At 48.4% G+C, this 17,935-nt stretch overlaps 1 protein-coding gene across 1 annotated transcript in view; it reads left to right on the top strand.

Moving 5' to 3' along the window:
- The window catches only part of LOC117882938, an 87,452-nt gene extending 70,054 nt beyond the window's left edge, over positions 1–17,398 (top strand). Inside the window, exons 2-4 of the mRNA XM_034781831.1 lie at positions 12,936–13,175; positions 16,636–16,733; positions 17,348–17,398. Coding sequence (XP_034637722.1) covers positions 12,936–13,175; positions 16,636–16,733; positions 17,348–17,398 — 389 coding nt within the window. The remainder of the gene's footprint in view (positions 1–12,935; positions 13,176–16,635; positions 16,734–17,347) is intronic.
- Positions 17,399–17,935: the final 537 nt, after the last annotated feature.

Here is a 17,935-nt window from a genome sequence, read left to right as displayed (position 1 = left end):
CCCCTCCCCCACCGCGTGGTTAACAGCGGGGAACATTTCTGGTCAGAAGAGCAGGAACGGGCGCCTCTGAATGTCCCCTTAATAAAATCACCCCATTTCAACCAGGAGAGCTTTCTGGAGATGTCCCTGGAGGATTTCCGCTCCATCCCCATACACGTTAACAGACTTTTCCAGTAGATGTACTGGCCGCGATTGCCAGGGCAAATTAATCATTAAACACGCTTGCTTTTTTTTTTGTAATGTTTACAAATAGTTACAAAGTTACACTCACCAGAGGTCTCCTGTGTGCCCTGAGGGTCTTGGGTGAATTCGGGGGTTACTGGTTCCAGGTCCAGGGTCACAAACATATCCTGGCTGTTGGGGAAACCGGTTTCTCCGCTTCCTTGCTGCTGTGAGCTACCTACAGTACCTCCATCGTCATCTTCCTCGTTCCCCGAACCGTCTTCCCTGTGTGTTTCTCCAGTGAGAGAGTCATAGCACACAGTTGGGGTAGTGGTGGCTGCACCCCCTAGGATCGCATGCAGCTCCGCGTAGTAGTGGCAAGTTTGCGGCTCTGCCCCGGACCTTCCGTTTGCTTCTCTGGCTTTGTGGTAAACTTGCCGTAGCTCCTTAATTTTCACGCGGCACTGCTGTGTGTCCCTGTTATGGCCTCGGTCCTTCATGGCCTTGGAGATCTTTTCTAATACTTTTCCATTTCTTTTACTGCTACGGAGTTCAGCGATCACTGCTTCATCTCCCCATATGGCGAGCAGATCTTGTACCTCCCGTTCGGTCCATGCTGGAGCTCTTCTGCGATCCTGGGACTCCATCACGGTTACCTGTGCTGATGAGCTCTGCGTGGTCACCTGTGCTCTCCACGCTGAGCAAACAGGAAATGAAATTCAAACATTCGCGGGTCTTTTCCTGTCTACCTGGTCAGTGCATCTTAGTTGAGAGTGCTGTCCAGAGCGGTCACAATGAAGCACTGTGGGATAGCTCCCGGAGGCCAATAACGTCGAATTCCGTCCACACTACCCCAATTCCGACCCGCAAAGGCCAGTTTTATCGCTAATCCCCTCGTCGGAGGTGGTGTAAATAAACTGGTTTAAAGGACCCTTTAAGTCGAAAGAAAGGGCTTCGTTGTGTGGACGTGTCCAGGCTTAATTCGGTTTAACGCGGCTAAAGTCAACCTAAACCCGTAGTGTAGACCAGGCCTCCGAAGCTCTGCTTACCTGTCAGGGAGGGAAGAGGCTCCCTCTGTCCCTCTCCTCTGCTGAGGCTGGCAGGCAGCTCCAAGACGCTGCCTCCTGGGTCCTAGTGCCCATCACCATAATCTTCTATGTGTACTGGGTCCCATTTCTGGATAACTGGTGAGTGCCTGAGGGGAAGGGGGGCAGGGCAAGGGGATGCGGGAGGAAGGGGCAATACCAGAGTGGTAGGGTGGGAAGCTTGCACAGAACCTGGACACACTCTATCCAGCTCCAGCCAGAACTGTTGCCCCTCCTATGTATAAGGAATGAATTCCCACACACCTGTAGGAAAAACAAAACAAAACATCCCATTCTGGATACCAGTATTTTAACTTTTACAGTACCTTCCATTGAGGGGCTTCAGATTCATAATGCACTGTGTTCAATACTGTATTGAACTGTACTAAATATAAAAGAAATCCATTTTTTTTTCTTTTACTGGGACAGGGATCGGCAACCTTTGGCACACAGCCCTCCAGGGTAAGCACCCTGGCAGGCCGGGCCGGTTTGTTTACCTGCCACGTCTGCAGGTTCAGCCGATCATGACTCCCACTGGCCAAGATTCGCCACTTCAGGTCAATGGGGGCTGCGGGAAGCGGCGTGGGCCGAGGGATGTGCTGGCCGCTGCTTCCCACCGCCCCCATTGGCCTGGAGTGGTGAACTGCAGCCAGTGGGAGCCGTGATTGGCTGAACCTGCGGACGTGGCAGGTAAACAAACCAGCCCGGCCCACCAGGGTGCTTATCCTGGCGGGCCATGTTCCAAAGGTTGCCGATCCCTGTACTGGGATGTATTTTTCTGTACTGGGCTGCACAGGCAACTAAGTTCTTTCCTTATGCTCATCCTAGTTCCAAAGGCCAATGCATCTTTCTACTTTTAACGGGTTGCAAAGGCACTGGAGGAAGCTCAACACACAGTGTTGTAGGTTTCTCTTTCCCCTCTCCCTCAAGGATTTTAAATCCTCTTCTTAGCAGGCTATGATAGAAAGACTGGCTGAATAAGCTAAAGGCAGGTTCTGTCCATTTGCTAGTTCTCTAGCAGTTCAATCCATCATAAAAGTACCTCACATTTGACCTCTGTTGAATTTCATTCCAAAAACTTAAAGCTAAATAAACCTGAAGTTAGTCCTCATTTTTCTGCCCCAACTCAAATTAACGTCTTTCCGAAGTGGAAAATATTGGGTAAGCATGGAATGTGATTTGAGAAGGGAATGAGAACACAGGCCAATTCCTGCTGACAGTTACACCTCTGTAGCCTTATTGACTTCAGGGAGAACAGATTTTTGCACAGGAATAGATTTTGGTCCCTTCTGCTTTTCACATCTGGTATAAGCAGAATCTCATTCACTTTCCTCCCCTAAACTCTGAGCACTTTAAGGAAAAAAATAAGCAAGGTCTGCTTGATTAACACATGCAAATGAAACAGGAACACTAGCTTTAAACAAACACCAGACTTGATGTAACAAGGGTGTCACTATAGCAGCCTTGGTGGGACTGTTCTTTTGAAAGATCCTTAATGGTTCTTTTAAGATGCTGCTTTTCAGTGAAGTCTTTTTGTTCAGGGGGGTAGAGAACACAACAGGGAATAACTCTGTTTTGTCAACTCCTAGTCATTCAAAAGCAGAAAGGCTTTAGATTACGTTTGTTTAATGTTTGTACAGTGATTTTGAAGAGCTAACATAGTACAGAAGTGCTCAATATTATGACTGGACAACCATCTAAAAATCTGTGTCCCTTCTAGCTGCTACCTTTTTCTTACAGAAAGCTTAAAACAAACAAATTGAAAGGTGGATAAGGAACTGGTTAAAGGGGAAACTACAACGGGTCGTACTGAAAGGTGAATTGTCAGGGTGGAGGGAGGTTACTAGTGGAGTTCCTCAGGGATCGGTTTTGGGACCAATCTTATTTAATCTTTTTATTACTTGGCACAAAAAGTGGGAATGTGCTAATAAAGTTTGCGGATGACACAAAGCTGGGATGTATTGCCAATACCGAGAAGGACCGGGATATCATACAGGAAGATCTGGATGACCTTGTAAACTGGAGTAATAGTAATAGGATGAAATTTAATAGTGAAAAGTGCAAGGTCATGCATTTAGGGATTAATAACAAGAACTATTGTTATAAATTGGGGAGGCATCAGTTGGAAGTAACAGAGGAGAAGAAGGACCCCGGAGTATTGGTTGATCATAGGATGACTATGAGCCACCAATGGGATATGGCCATGAAAAAAGATAATGCGGTCTTGGGATGCATCAGGCGTGGTATTTCCAGTAGAGATAAGGAGGTGTTAGTACTGTTATACAAGGCACTGGTGAGACCTCATCTGGAATACTGTGTGCAGTTCTGGTCTCCCATGTTTAGAAAGGATGAATTCAAACTGGAACAGGTACAGAGACTACTAGGTGACCCTGCCAGCAGGTAGGGGATCTTGGGGGACAACTACTGCACTGGTGGGGTGCAAAATAAACTTTATTAAGAAAATGCAAAAACAGGGAAAATTCAATAGTGAGGAGTACGGGGTTTGTTAAGGTAGACAATTGGGGAGGGGTTTCTTTTAGTAAATAGGATAGGGGGTTTCAATAGTGGGGTACAATACAGTGGGGTACAATACAGTTGGTAACCAATTAACACTGAAGTATAAATGTAACAGGTAGCTAACAGTTCCTATGTAAAGCGTGTGTCACAGCAGCATATAACCAACTAACAGTTATGGGTAAAATGTATTAAATAACCAACAACTTTAGGTAAAAATGTGTCACAGTGGTGTAAATGTAAAATGTGAGGTGTGTTAGAGAGAAAAAGGGGTAACCAATGGGGTTTTATGCTAGACTTCAGCAATACAATTGAGGTTTGGCAGCAGCAGGAGCAGGGTGAGCACATGGGGGAAGGGATTAAGAGAGAGAGAGCAGACAGGCTGCAAGTTTAAACAGCAGAGAGACAATTATACAGAACACAGCAAAATCTTATCTATGATTTAACTTAACTGTAACCCTTCTGCCAGGCCAAGTTGATAGCAGCAAGGGCCGGGTTCAGTACATAGGGGTCCATTCCCAACAGCGTGACACAGAACCAGCTCGAGCCCCCACCCAGTGACCTGGGAAAATCTTACACAAACCCCTAGGCGCCTCGAAGAGGCAATATTTCCCCTCTCGCAAGCACAGAGCCTCGGTGTAGCAGAAAATGTTTAATAACATGAGGTAAACAACATAGCATTAAATTGGGAAAACACCACAACTAGAGTTCATAGACCAGACCATGAGCGAAGACCCACCCCAGCGAACTGGGCCGTGTCCTCTCCCGTTGGTTCTTGAAACCAGCGACCCAAAGCACTCTGTAACTAGACTCCTAAGGGAATCAAAGTTAACTCTGACATTCAACAGTGGAGAGTAGTAGTAGTAGTAGTAGTAGTAGTAGTGCAATTGGTGTTTCAGGCCCACAAAAGGGACCCACACCACCAGGTACCAATACCTGCCCCCAACCTCTCTCAATTCACTTGGTTTTGTAACCCATGCCCCTTGACAAGCAAATGCTACTTAGGTAATGGTGAATGACTCACTCAGTCCTTCTGTCATACAACAGTTCCACTGGCCTTGATTCACAGAATCAGGGTAACAAAACTTTATTCTTCCTGCCCCAATAACAGAGAAACTGGGGATCCCACACCAGCCAAAGTAACCACTTTGAGTTGCTGTGGTTTCATGCCAGGCGAGTGGGTGTGCCTATGCAAACAAGATCAGCCCCTGGAGTTCTTTTCCACACTGGCCATAATTCACCACCAGATGTCAGGGTAGAGCTCATCCTGACTCTGCTTACATCACCAAGACTACACAAATTAGCAAGTAACAAAACACAATGCAACAATTCTTTAAGCCTAATTTACAGAGTACAATGCAAGCAATTTTCTAAACCTAACTTAACCACAACTATGCAAAATGAAATTACAATTTATCTAGACTAAAGGCTAAATCTAACCTAATGGGTGCACCTTATACTAGGGGTAGTTCCAGAGGGCAGAGTGGTGTGTGCCCAGGATACAGCTTCAAGGGGAGGCGGGGTTTAACTAGTGGTGGCTGCAAGCAGGCTTATTTCTAGCAGCAAAGGCTCTGCGGAGCTAGAAGCAGATTACAGATACAGACCAAGGAGTTAGCTTGGGTCTGCCTGAGAAAGCCAGCAGCTAGAACAAGGGGAGTGTGCAAGAGGTTTTTCCTTACCAATCCCCAAAGCAGCAGCAGGAACAGCAGTTTCAGCATCAGAGGACGCAGAGAGGACTCGATTCGCTTACAATAATCAGGAGATCTCCAGGCACAAATTCGTTGTTCGTGGGAGGGGAGTTTAAAAACGGGGGTACACTCTAAAACAAACGAGAGCGGGGAGAGGGCCCCCCAAAGACCCCTAGCTGATCAGACCAGGTGGCAAAGAAAGGACCTTCTCCGGGGGTCTGATCAGAAAATGTCTGGTTTTAAGGGCAAATTCAGGCAGTTTCCCGCTAGTAACTTTGATTGGTTCCCCTTAATCCAGGGGAGGAGAGAAGGCAGGGAAAGGCTGCAGGTAGGCACAGGACATGTCTGGGCAAGTTCTGAGTCACAGGTATGACTCGTATGCTCAGCTATGTGGCCACTTTAGGTCTTGCATACCTGGGCAGAGCACCCTACACCGAGCCGGGTCCGAACAAAGAAGCTAGACAAAGGAGCAAAAAGCCCCCCTCCCTCCCTGAGCAGAGCAATGGCTCCAGTCAGTCTGCACAAGCCATTTCCATGAGCAGGGCCAGGCTGTGACTTTGGTCAGTTCCATGGCCGGGGCAGGGGGCGGGGTGGGGGGCAGCCACTCAGCACAAACAGAAAGGAAGGAGAAAAAGGAATCCAACAGGGGGACAGCTGTAACAGACACTAGGATGATCTGAGGAATGGAAAACCTGTCATATGAAAGGAGACTTAAAGAGCTTGGCTTGTTTAGCCTAACCAAAAGAAGGCTGAGGGGAGATATGATTGCTCTCTCTAAATATATCAGAGGAATAAATACCAGGGAGGGAGATGAATTATTTAAGCTTAGTACCAATGTGGACACAAGAACAAATGGATATAAATTGGCCATCAGGACGTTTCGACTTGAAATTAGACGAAGGTTTCTAACCATCAGAGTGAAGTTCTTGAACAGCCTTCCAAGGGGAGTAGTGGGGGCAAAAGACATATCTGGCTTCAAGACTAAGCTTGATAAATTTATGGAGGGGATGGTATGATGGGATAGTCTAATTTTGGCAATTAATTTGTCTTTGACTACTAGCGGTAAATATGCCCAATGGCTTGTGATGGGATGTTAGATGAGGTGGGATCTGAGCTACTACAGAGAATTCTTTCCAGGGTGTCTGGCTGGTAAGTCTTGCCCACATGCTCAGGGTTTAGCTGATCGCCATATTTGGGGTTGGGAAGGAATTTTCCTCCAGGGCAGATTGGCAGAAGCCCTGGGGTTTTTTCACCTTCCTCTGCAGCATGGAGCACGGGTCACTTGCTGGAAGATTCTCTGCACCTTGAAGTCTTTAAACCATGATTCGAGGACTTCAGTGGCTCAGACACAGGTTTGATACAGGAGTGGGTGGGTGAGATTCTGTGGCCTGTATTGTGGAGGAGGTCAGACTAGATGATCATAATGGTCCCTTCTGACCTTAAAGTCTATGATTCTATGAAACCGTAGGGGGCTGGTGCACACAGAACTCATGCTTAAAAAACCTCATGTCAGAGCTGCTGATCACACATTCCAGAATAGATCATACTTAGTCCTACCATGAGTGCAGGGGACTGGACTAGATGACCTCTCGAGATCCCTTCCAATCCTATGATTCTATTCTATGCTTCTAATTGTGGAAAAGCTTGGTGACAGAATGGCCTGATGTGGTGAATCACTGGAGATTAACTACACAAACTGGGTATCATCCCACAAATAATATTTGGGTTCAGTGTGAAAACACTGCAACCCTGGGAGGCAGCCAGTGCAACACTGGGAGGCAGCTTTCAGAGCAAGACGTCCTAAAATATAATGAACCCAATGTAATTTCCTCCCTACTACTTCCTCTACTTCAGTGGATTTTACAACTGAGTGGTTTTCTTTTACATAATAAAAGCTGACTGCCTCCCAGACTGCAGGCAGAGTGAGATAGGGTATGTGGTGTAGCGTCCATAGCTTGGGGGAAACACGTGAAGGGCTTGGCTTTGCACTGTGCCATGAGGAGAGCTGAGGGTAGAAGCACAAGGTTGAAAGAGGATAGCAGGAAGGGGAAAGTTGCAGTGTTCACGCTCAGACGGGTGAGCACTCCACTACCTAGGAGGAAGGAGGCCTAAGAGAAGGACAGTGTAGCATCCCTCGGGCTACCTCTTACTCAGAAGTATCTGTTTGAAGGATTGAGTGTCGTGAGAGTAGATAATAAACTTGTTAATTTTATATAAATACATAATATGTAAATATGTATGTAGAGAAATGTTTGATGACTTTATTATTTTTTTTTGCAATATGTAATTCATACTTAGGTCCTGCCCTCCCATTAGCCTTCAGCCCCTCATAACCTTAATCCAGCCTTGACGACGTCACTTTGCTAACTGTCCTTTAAATGATCAGTGTCTTTAGCCACCAGGCAACACCAGAGGTTTGCAGAAATGATTAAAAGCTCAGGACTGGCAGATCAAGGACCGTGTGGGTGAAACAGAGAAAATTAATCAAATGCTTAATGAGAGAGGACGTGACTAATGCCCCACAATAGCAAAGAGAGCTGGGAGGAGGAAGAGCTGAAGATACTGGGTTTCTAATAATAATCAGACCCTCCTCAGACATGAACCTAGATATTGACTTGGGGCCTTGTGAAAGGGATGCTGAAGTCTTCTGGGAAAGATTGAGAAATGATATGGAGGAACAATCCACCATGTTCCTTGTGGAATCTCTGTACTGCTCTCACTCAGACTTTGACACTCAGAAGTGTGTTTGCGTCCCAGAAGCTAGAGGTCACTCAGTCCAGTTCCTGGCCACTGCAGGATTGCTCCCTGTGGTACATTGCCTTGTGTCTTGTCCACTCTAGTTTCAACAGACCAAAGCAACTGGGCTTTTGCAACTTCCCTTGGGAGATAATTCCACAGTCTGACGGGTGTCCCACTCAGGACATTCCCCCTGCTGCTCCATGTCACCAGCCCCCTGTCTGTCACGTCTCCTCTTTGGACTTTCCCTCTGTATTCAATGGCCACAGCCCTTTGCAAGACACCTTAATGCAGTGGTCCCCAAACAGTGGGGTGTACCACAACCACGGACCCAGCTCCCAACTCAGGGGAGCGCAAACAGGGTAAGAGGGGAAGGGGCATGACCAAAAAAGTTTGGGGACCGCTGCCTTAATGGGAGAAAACACTTCTGTCTGACTGCGACCATGCATGGTGGTTAACTTAGGTTCCAGAAAGTCCTTGCCCTTCAGCTCTACTCCAAAGATGCTGAGAGATTCTCATCTCTTTGGGAACAACTGCGTGAAGCTACCCAGACAACAGTAATCTTCTTAAAAACAGGAGTTATTTAAACATAGTGAGCAAACGGCAATAAAACCAAAGAAACAGTCCACAAAACATAACTCATCCAAACACTCTGAAAAGCCAACCGAGGTAACTCAGCTTCTCTTGGCTTGCTGCAGAGAAAAGAAGACCTTACATCGCTAGAAATAAGTTCCCTCTGATCAGCTTCTGACAAAGCATTCCCCATAGCTCACATAGCTGCTTACCAAGGCCCAAGTGCTCGAGTTCACTATCATTCACTGACAAAAAACGTCATCAGCACAGAGTTAAGGGTGCCCAGTGACAGCTCATGCCCTTCCAGAACATGGAGTCCAGCAAATCTTTCAGCTCTAAAAACCAAGACATATGGAGTAAAGGCAAATAGCCACACAGCCATCACTTTGCCCCCTTGGAGATGGCAGTAGCTGCTGGGAGTTACCTGCCTGCACTCCAACTGAATTCACTGTGTTAGGGGTAGCTGTACTGACTGGGACAGGAGCTACTTGGAGCAGCATAGGAGAGCTGGGATTGTGACCTGGGAAGCCCTGTCCCTCTGGGGGCAGAGGCTGACGACCCTCTTCCTGACACACACATGCCTGTGGTGTGGTCAAAAGGGACACCTGAATGTGTACAGTGAGAGATCTCAGGTGGTGCAGAGTTCTGTAGGATGTGTCAGTAGCAGGCCTAGGGATTGCCAGCAGAGAGGTGAGCTTAACCAGGCTCCATAGATTTAGTGATGGCTAAGTGAAAGTGTTAGATGGCAGCCTGTGCACAAGGGTGATGGGGTTATAGTAAGTTTAAATGCATGAGATAAGATTGATATCCCATCTGTCCCATCAACCCCTCAACATATAGACCCCCACCAATATTTCAAGCTCACCCTCCCCTTGTCCCTCCTATCACGTTCTGGCGTGAGGGTTGTGTCACCCCATGCCCAGTAACCCCAAGTGCTTCAAAGGCTCTGCTGGTGCAGCCATCTGCCTGGGTTGCTCACAGTCAACAACAAGCATGTGCTCTGCCTGTCCGCGGTGCAGCCCTGATCCAGTACTCTGACATCAGCAGCTTACCTTCTGCAGCAACGCCGTCGCTTCCTGGTTTCCACCAGCTTTGGTGACAAGTGGCCCAGTGACCCCAACACCACCCAGTCCTGAATTTTCCCAAAAATGTGTGCTCTGCAATGTCCAGCACTTTTCTGGAACAATCAGAGGAATTATAAGGTCTGTTTGCTCCTCTAAAGAGAAAAATGCACCGCGTATCACTTTAATCGGAGTTAACATTCACCTCCTTTCAAACACAGCACTGGGCTGGTTTAGATTAAAAGTAAAACAAGTCTATTAACAAAAGAAGAGAGGCTTTTAAGTGATACCACGTAGAAGGAATACAGTTAGAAAGGGTTACACACAAACAAAAGTAAAACCATGCTTTCTAGTGACTAACCCTTACCAAAACCACAGGCTTGCTTCCAGGTAAGAATCTCATCACACCTCCTTCCCGCAAGATGGCTGCCCACCACCTCGGTCAGGAACTCCCGCAAAATCCAAAGCGCTCGGTTCCTTTGTCTTCTTAGGTGAATGATCCCTTCGGGTCCTTGCCTCCTGTATTATGGTCCAGGGAGCCTTTGAAAGTCTTATGAAGGTTCCCCCCAAAGTAACGTTAATTCAAGTTGTGAGGAAGGCAACATGGAGTCTGGTGGTGAAGGAGGGTCTGTGCTGGCTTCTTCCCCTGCTATAATGCACACTGATCTGTTCCTGCCCCCTCTCTGCAAATAAAAGGCCACTTGCCATGTGATTGCCAGGCGAATGAGGACATGTGGCTGGAGGTTTGTCCTCTGTCTGGGAGAAACCTGTTTACCACTCCCCAGACTTGTATGGCAAACACATTTTTTAGTCTCATGTTGCCCTCTGGCACTGGGATGCTCTTAGCTTACACATCTCATTAAGCTATTAGCACTTTCGGAAGCTATTAGCAGATAAAATGTTTTTCCTTGCTGTCTGGCGCCCTCTGCTGCTGTGTACATGCACCACAGGTACCAGCTTACTACAGGGTGTCACGGAGTATTGGGGGACTCAGGGCCCTGCACCCCCGGCTTCCTGTGATTCACCATGACTCTCAGCCAGCCAGTAAAGCAGAAGGTTTATTTGGATGACAGGAATACAGTCCAAGACAGGTCTTGCAGGCACAGACAACAGGGCCCCCCTCAGTTAGGTCCAGCTTGGGGTCCCAGGCATCCCAGCCCACTCCCCTTGGGGGGTCAGAGCCATCTCTGCCTCCCAGCCATCTCTCCAGCCTCCTTCCAGCACTCTGCCTTCAGCCACCCCTCCCACAGCCTTTGTTCAGTTTCCCGGGCCCCGGAGTCACCTGACTTCCAACCCCTCTGGGTTCTCATGTTACAAGCTCAGGTATGTTCCCTCGGGCCGACTCCCATCCCCCGATGCAGACCATCCTAGTCACACTCCCCTGTCAGCATTCCCACACCCCAGCAAGAACAGTCCCAGTTCGTCACACAGGGTCACACACTTCCTTGGTTACGTAGGCCAAACTGACACCCAGCTAGGTTCCCTTCTCTCTTCCTAGCCATGTACCCCCATCCCCACTCAGCCAGGCCTCCCCAGACATGGCCCTGCCCCTGTCCCCAGCCAGCCCCACCCTACACAGGGCTGGAGTGCACTGTAACTCTGTATTTCCAGGTTTTCAGAGGGTTAAGTTTAGCTGCTTTCTGCATTCTGGGGTGCACAAGGCACCACTGAGCAACCTTAACTCTGTGTTAATGACGTTTTGGGGCATGTCATTTTGTTGGTTTTTAATAGAATAATTTCCTAATACCCCAGCCTCGTTCTCCCCCTCTACTGCCTCTGGCTCCTTGACAATGATAACCCCAGCCACAGAATGCACTGGCTGCATGTTAGTCCCTTCGCTGCCTGTCATTAATGAAGGGGGGTAACTCCCTTTTCGGAACACCCAGCCAGCCAGTTAGCCATAAAGTCCCTCTTGGTAGCTGTTCTCTGCTTGCTTTACCTGTAAAGGGTTAAAAAGTCCCCTATGTAAAGAAAAGGGAGAGGGCACTTGACCAAAAGAGCCAATGGGCAGGCTAGAACTTTTTAAAATGGGGGGAAAAGCTTCACCTTTGCTGTTCTCTCTTGGCTGAAGAGATGGGGGCAGCTGCAATGCTGTGTAAAGTTTGGACCAGGTATGAAAAATCATCGTCCATACCTAGAAGGATTCATTGGGACAGGGAATGTTTAGATAGACACAATCTTGTGAACTCCTCTGTGCTAACCCCAGATGCTTTTGTTTGCTTGTAACCTTTAAGCTGAACTCCCAATAAAGTTATTTTGGGTGCTTAATTTTTGGAATTGCTCTTTTAAAATCTAGCAAATGCCTAAGTTCCAGGTGTATTTTCTTTATTTTTGTTTTTAATAAAATTTACCCTTTTGAAGAACCTGATTGGTTTTGTGTCCTAAAAGGTCTGTGCATATGTTTTTCAATTAGCTGGTGGCAACAGCTGGGTTTTGTTTGTTTTCTTTCTTGGCTTCCCGGAGGGAGAATGGAAAAGCCGAGGGGCCTCAGGGAAAACTTCCCAAGTGAGTTTTTCCAGGATTTGCAAAAGGCAGTTTTTCACTTGGGTGGTGGCAGTGTTTACCAAGCCAAGGTCAGAGAAAAGCTCTAACCTTGGGGGTTTAATACAAGCCTGGAGTGGCAAGTATTAATTTTTAAAATCCTTGTGGGCCCCCACTTTCTGCACGCAAAGTGGCAGAGTGGGGAATCAGCCTTGACATGGTGGCAGAGTGGTGGGATTATTTTGAACAGGAAGCACAGACCTCAGGATTTTAAAAGGACACAATTCTCCTTTTTGCAGCCTGCAAAGCTGGGGAGTCCAACAAGCAGTTTATTTTTTTTTCTTTTCTTTTCTATCTTCGTGGCAATGAAATAGTTAGGCTAGAGTAGGGCAGCCTGTGCATGAGGTTGAGGTCAAGCACCGAAATCCTAGAGAAACCAGTCTTCCCAAAGTGGCACGCTATGGAGAAGACAGACCCAGATCAAGCCCAGATATCCAGCTCCATGACAGAAATGCAGGGAGGGGATGGGGGAATAGGGACTTCCCAGGAGGGAAGGGTCAGCCCTTCCCTGACCAAGATCCAGGTGCCAGGATGGAGGGATGCCCTTAACCCAGTCTGAGTTCTAACTGAGGCAGAAAGGAATCTCTTCCTAGAGGCAACCCGCTTGGAGGAGAGGAGAGAAGAGAAGCGCTTGGAAATGGCGCACTTGGAATCAGAGGAGAGAAGAGAGGGGAAGTGCTTGGAAATGAAGCGCTTGGAGTTGGAAGCAGAGGCAAAGTACTTAGAAGCAGAGGCGGAAATGCAGGCGAAGCGCTTGGAGGAGGAGTTAGAGCTGAAGCGCTTAGAGCTGGAAAGGGCTAAGCTGGGTCCACCAGGTAACCCTAACAGTCCTTCTCCAGGTACCGTTCCCCATTCCAAGAAATTCCCCATACATACAAGATAGATGATGATACTGAGACCTTCTTAGAAAATTTTGAAAGGGCCTACCTTGGGTACAACACCAGTATATGGTGGAGCTGAGGCCACAACTCAGTGGACCCTTAGCAGAGGTGGCAGCTGAAATGCCTAAAGAACACATGAACGAGTATGAACTTTTTAAACAAAAGGCCAGAATTAGAATGGGGCTAACACTGAGGCTGCCCATCGGTGGTTCAGAGCCCTAAGGTGGAAACGAGACGTGGCTTTTCCCGACACGCCTAACACATTGTAAAAAAATGGGATGCCTGGATATCAGGAGCAAGTGTTAAATCTCCGGAAGATCTGTCTCTCCTAATACAAATGAAGCAGTTCTTGAGGGTGTTCCTGAGGAAATAGAAAGGTACACCCCAGATGGGAAGCCCAAAACTATAATCGAGGCGGGGAAAATCGGAACCAAATGGGTGGAGATGGCGGAGAAGAAGAAAGCTAGTAGCAGTTGGTGCAGATACCAGAAGGGGCAACCTGAGATGACACCCCACCATCGGAGTCAGCCCAAAGCCTTACCTCACAAGGAGGATCCCTCCACACAGCCAGGGAGATTCCAGACGCCCTCTTGTCCCACCACCCCACTCTCCAACCACCCACCTAGCCCCAGCCCACAGTCAGCTGGGCGATGCTTTAAATGTAATGAGCTGGGGCACGTGAAGGCCAACTGCCCCAAGAGCACCAGTTGACTGCAACTCATCACCCCAGAGTCTCACCGAGAGCTTTCAGGCCCAGATGCCTCACAAATACCCCCAGAGCGAAGGGAAACTATGAGTATGGGCGGGAGGAAGATTACTGCATGGAGAGACACTGGAGCACAGGTGTCAGCTATCCACCAATCCCTGGTGCACCCCAAATTCATTTACCCAGAGGCCCAGCTGATGGTGCAACACTTTAAGGCCAACTCTTTTAACTTGCCTACAGCCAGGTTGCCTGTCCAGTACAAGGGCTGGTTAGAAATATGGACTTTTGCAGTCTATGATGATTATCCCATTCCCATGCTGCTGGGAGAAGACTTAGCCAACCATGTGAGGCTAACAAAAAGGGTGGGAATGGTCACCTGCAGCCAGGCTAAACAGGCCTCCACACCTAATTCCATTCCTGAGCCTCGTACAGGAACCCAGCCAGAGGTGGTGAACCAGACCCGAGACCAGAGTCAAAGGCAGCAGTTGTAGATCCAGTTCCTGGGACCCAGCCAGAACCAGTCCAAGGATTGGAACTGGCGCAGCAGTCAGCACCAGAGCCCATGCTTGCAACCCCACCAGAGTCAGGGGAGCCAGCACCAAAGGGCACAACAGAGCCTACACCTGCAGCAGCAGCTAAACTGGCACAAGAGGCTGAACAGGAGCCTGAAATACTACCTAGTGCACCAGCGGAGAGAGGTTCACAGTCGACAGAAACAACCTGCATTGCTTCCAGTGGGACCAAGCCCAAGTCCACAACCCAGCGAGGAACTAATGTCTCCAGCATCAAGGGAGCAGTTCCAGGCAGAGCAGGAAACAGATGAGAGACTCAAGGGAGTTTGGACGGTGGCACAGAGCGACCCACAGCCTCTCAGCTCTTCTAACAGGTCCAGGTTTGTTATAGAAGGAGGACTCTTATACAAGGAGACCCTTTCTGGTTGGCACAAGGAGGACTGGCATACTCAGAGACAGTTGGTAGTTCCAACTAAGTATAGGAAAAAGCTTTTGAGCTTAGCCCATGATCATCCTAGTGGCCATGCTGAAGTGAATAGGACCAAGGACTGTTTGGGGAAGTCATTCCACTGGGAGGGGATGGGCAAGATGTTTCTACCTATGTCCGGTCTTGTGAGGTGTGCCAGAGGGTGGAAAAACCCTAAGACCGGATCAAGGCCCCTCTCCAGCCACTCCCCATCATTGAGGTTCCATTTCAGCATGTAGCTGTGGATATTCTGGGTCCTTTCCCTAAGAAGACACCCAGAGGAAAGCTATACATACTGACTTTCATGGATTTTGCTACCCGATGGCCGGAAGCAGTAGCTCTAAGTAACACCAGGGCTAAAAGCGTGAACCAGGCATTGGCAGACATTTTTGCCAGGATAGGTTGGCCCTTGGACATCCTTACAGATTCGGGAACTAACTTCCTGGCAGGGACCAGGAAACGTCTTTGGGAAGCTCCTGGGGTGAACCACTTGGTTGCCACCCCTTACCACCATCAAACAAATGGCCTAGTGGAGAAGTTTAATGGGACTTTGGAGGCCATGATACATAAATTCATGAATGAGCACTCTGTAGCGGGGTGGTTACCTGCTCCAGCCCTGACAGGGTAGAAGCCAGCCCTGGGAGAGGGCAAGGGGCTAGGAGAAAAAGCCCAAGCTGATTGGGGAAGGAGCTACACCTGGGCCACGCCCCAATCAGGGTGGCTGGGCCTTATAAGAAGGCCAGGGTAGCCAGAAGCTGGCAGAGTCTTTCCTCTAGCTGTGGAGGCAGACTGGCCTGGCTGCAGGGGAATAAGCGGGTACCTGAGAGTGAAGCAGGGCTGGGGAAGAGCCAGAGGAGCCAGGCCCATAAAGGTACTGGCTGGTAGAAGAGGCAGCAGGTCAAACCCCTTTGCCTGTGATGAGTGGCTTTTATACTGCAGTCTGCCCCAGTGAGTGGGCTAGGTGAGGACTGGCAGTAGCCCAGATTGAGGCGAGGTGGGGGTAGTGGGTGGGGGCTCCCTGGTCAAGGGAGACCCACAGAGATTGTTGGGATATTGCCAGGCAGCAGCACCTCAGAGAGAACGGACACAGAGAGAACGGGGGGGACACGGAGCTCAGTTGTGGCAGATCACCATCCTGCAGAGGGTGCTCCGGGCTGGAAATCAAGCTAATCCCCTGAGAGACCAGCAGGAGGCGCTGCAGGGGTGAGTCCACATGCTTAGAAATTCCAATGATTGGGGCCTAGTGTTGCAGCAGTTGCTCTTTGCCTACAGAGCTGTACCACATCCCAGTTTGGGATTTTCACCCTTTGAACTCGTTTATGGCCACGAAGTTAAGGGGACATTACAGTTGGTGAAGCAACAATGGGAGGGGGGTTACATCTTCTCCAGGAACTAACATTTTGGACTTTGTAACCAAACTGTAAAACACCCTCAAAGACTCTCTAGCCCTTGCTCGATAAAATCTACAGGATGCTCAACAAAAGCAAAAGGCCTGGTATGATAAACATGCCAGAGAGCGTTCCTTCAAAGTAGGTGACCAAGTCATGGTCCTGAAAGCGCTCCAGGCCAATAAGATGGAAGCATCATGGGAGGGGCCATTTATGGTCCAAGAGCATCTGGGAGCTGTTAATTACCTCATTGCATTCCCAGACCCTACCCTAAAACCTAAAGTATACCATATTAATTCTCTAAAGCTCTTTTATTCCCAAGAAACCAAGGTTCTCCAGTTTACAATCCAGGAGAAAGATGACTCTGAGTGGCCTGAAGGAGTTTACTATGAAGGAAAAAGCAACGGTGGTGTGGAAGAGGTGAGCCTTTCCATGACCCTTGGGCATAAGCAGCGACAGCAAATCCAGGAGCTGTGCACCAGCTTCACGCCAACGTTTTCAGCCACCCCAGGATGGACAGAACAGGTGTACCAATCCATTGACACAGGTGATGCTTGCCCAATTAGAGCCCAACCCTACCAGATGGCTCCTCAAGCCAAAACTGCAATAGAAGGTAGATCAAGGACATGTTACCGATGGGTGTAATTCGCCCCTCTGAAAGTGCATGGGCCTCTCCAGTGGTTCTGGTTCCCAAACCAGATGGGGAAATCTACTTTTGTGAGGACTACCATAAGCTAAATGCTTTAACTCTCCCAGAAAACTATCCAATGCCATGTGCAGATGAGCTATTGGAGAAACTGGGACGTGTTCAGTTCATCTCCACCTTAGACCTAAGGCATACTGGCAAGTGCTGCTAGATGACCCAGCCAAGAAAAGGTCAGCCTTCGTCACCCATGTGGGGTTGTATGAATTTAATGTGCTCCTTTTTGGACTGCAAAATGCACCTGCCACCTTCCAGAGACTGGCAGATAACCTTCTGGCTGGATTTCAGGAATTTGCAGTCGCCTACCTTGACAATGTGGCTATATTCTCAGATTGAGGGGCAGAACACCTGGAACACCTCCAAGCTGTCTTCCAGCTCATAAGGGAGGCAGGGTTGACCGTTAAGGCCAAAAAGTGTCAAATAGGCCTAAACAGGGTAATGTACCTTGGACACCAGGTGGGTCAAGGGGATTTCTTGGTGTGGACCCAGCCAGGCTGGTCAGCACTGTCTGTGATTTGGGGAGCATGTGATAAATAAAGGGGGGTAGCTCCCTTTTACGAACACCCAATTAGCTATCAAGTCCCTCTTGGTGGCTGTTCTCTGCTTGCTTTACCTGTAAAGGGTTAAAAAGTCCTCTAGGTAAAGAAAAGGGAGTGGGCACTTGACCAAAAGAGCCAATGGGCAGGCTAGAACTCTTTAAAATGGGGGGAAAAGCTTTACCTTTGCCTCTCTGTTGTTCTCTCTTGGCTGAAAAGACGGGGGCAGCTGCAATGCTGTGTAAAGTTTGGACCAGGTATGAAAAATCATTGTCCATACCTAGAAGGATTCATTGGGACAGGGAATGTTTAGATAGACACAATTAGGTTTATTTCTTTTATTTTCTGCAAGGCTTGTGGACTCCTCTGTGCTAACCCCAGAT

The sequence above is a fragment of the Trachemys scripta genome, chromosome 9, assembly GCF_013100865.1.
Source record: "Trachemys scripta elegans isolate TJP31775 chromosome 9, CAS_Tse_1.0, whole genome shotgun sequence".
NCBI lineage: Eukaryota > Metazoa > Chordata > Testudines > Emydidae > Trachemys > Trachemys scripta.
This window is presented reverse-complemented; position numbering and strand designations above follow the sequence as displayed.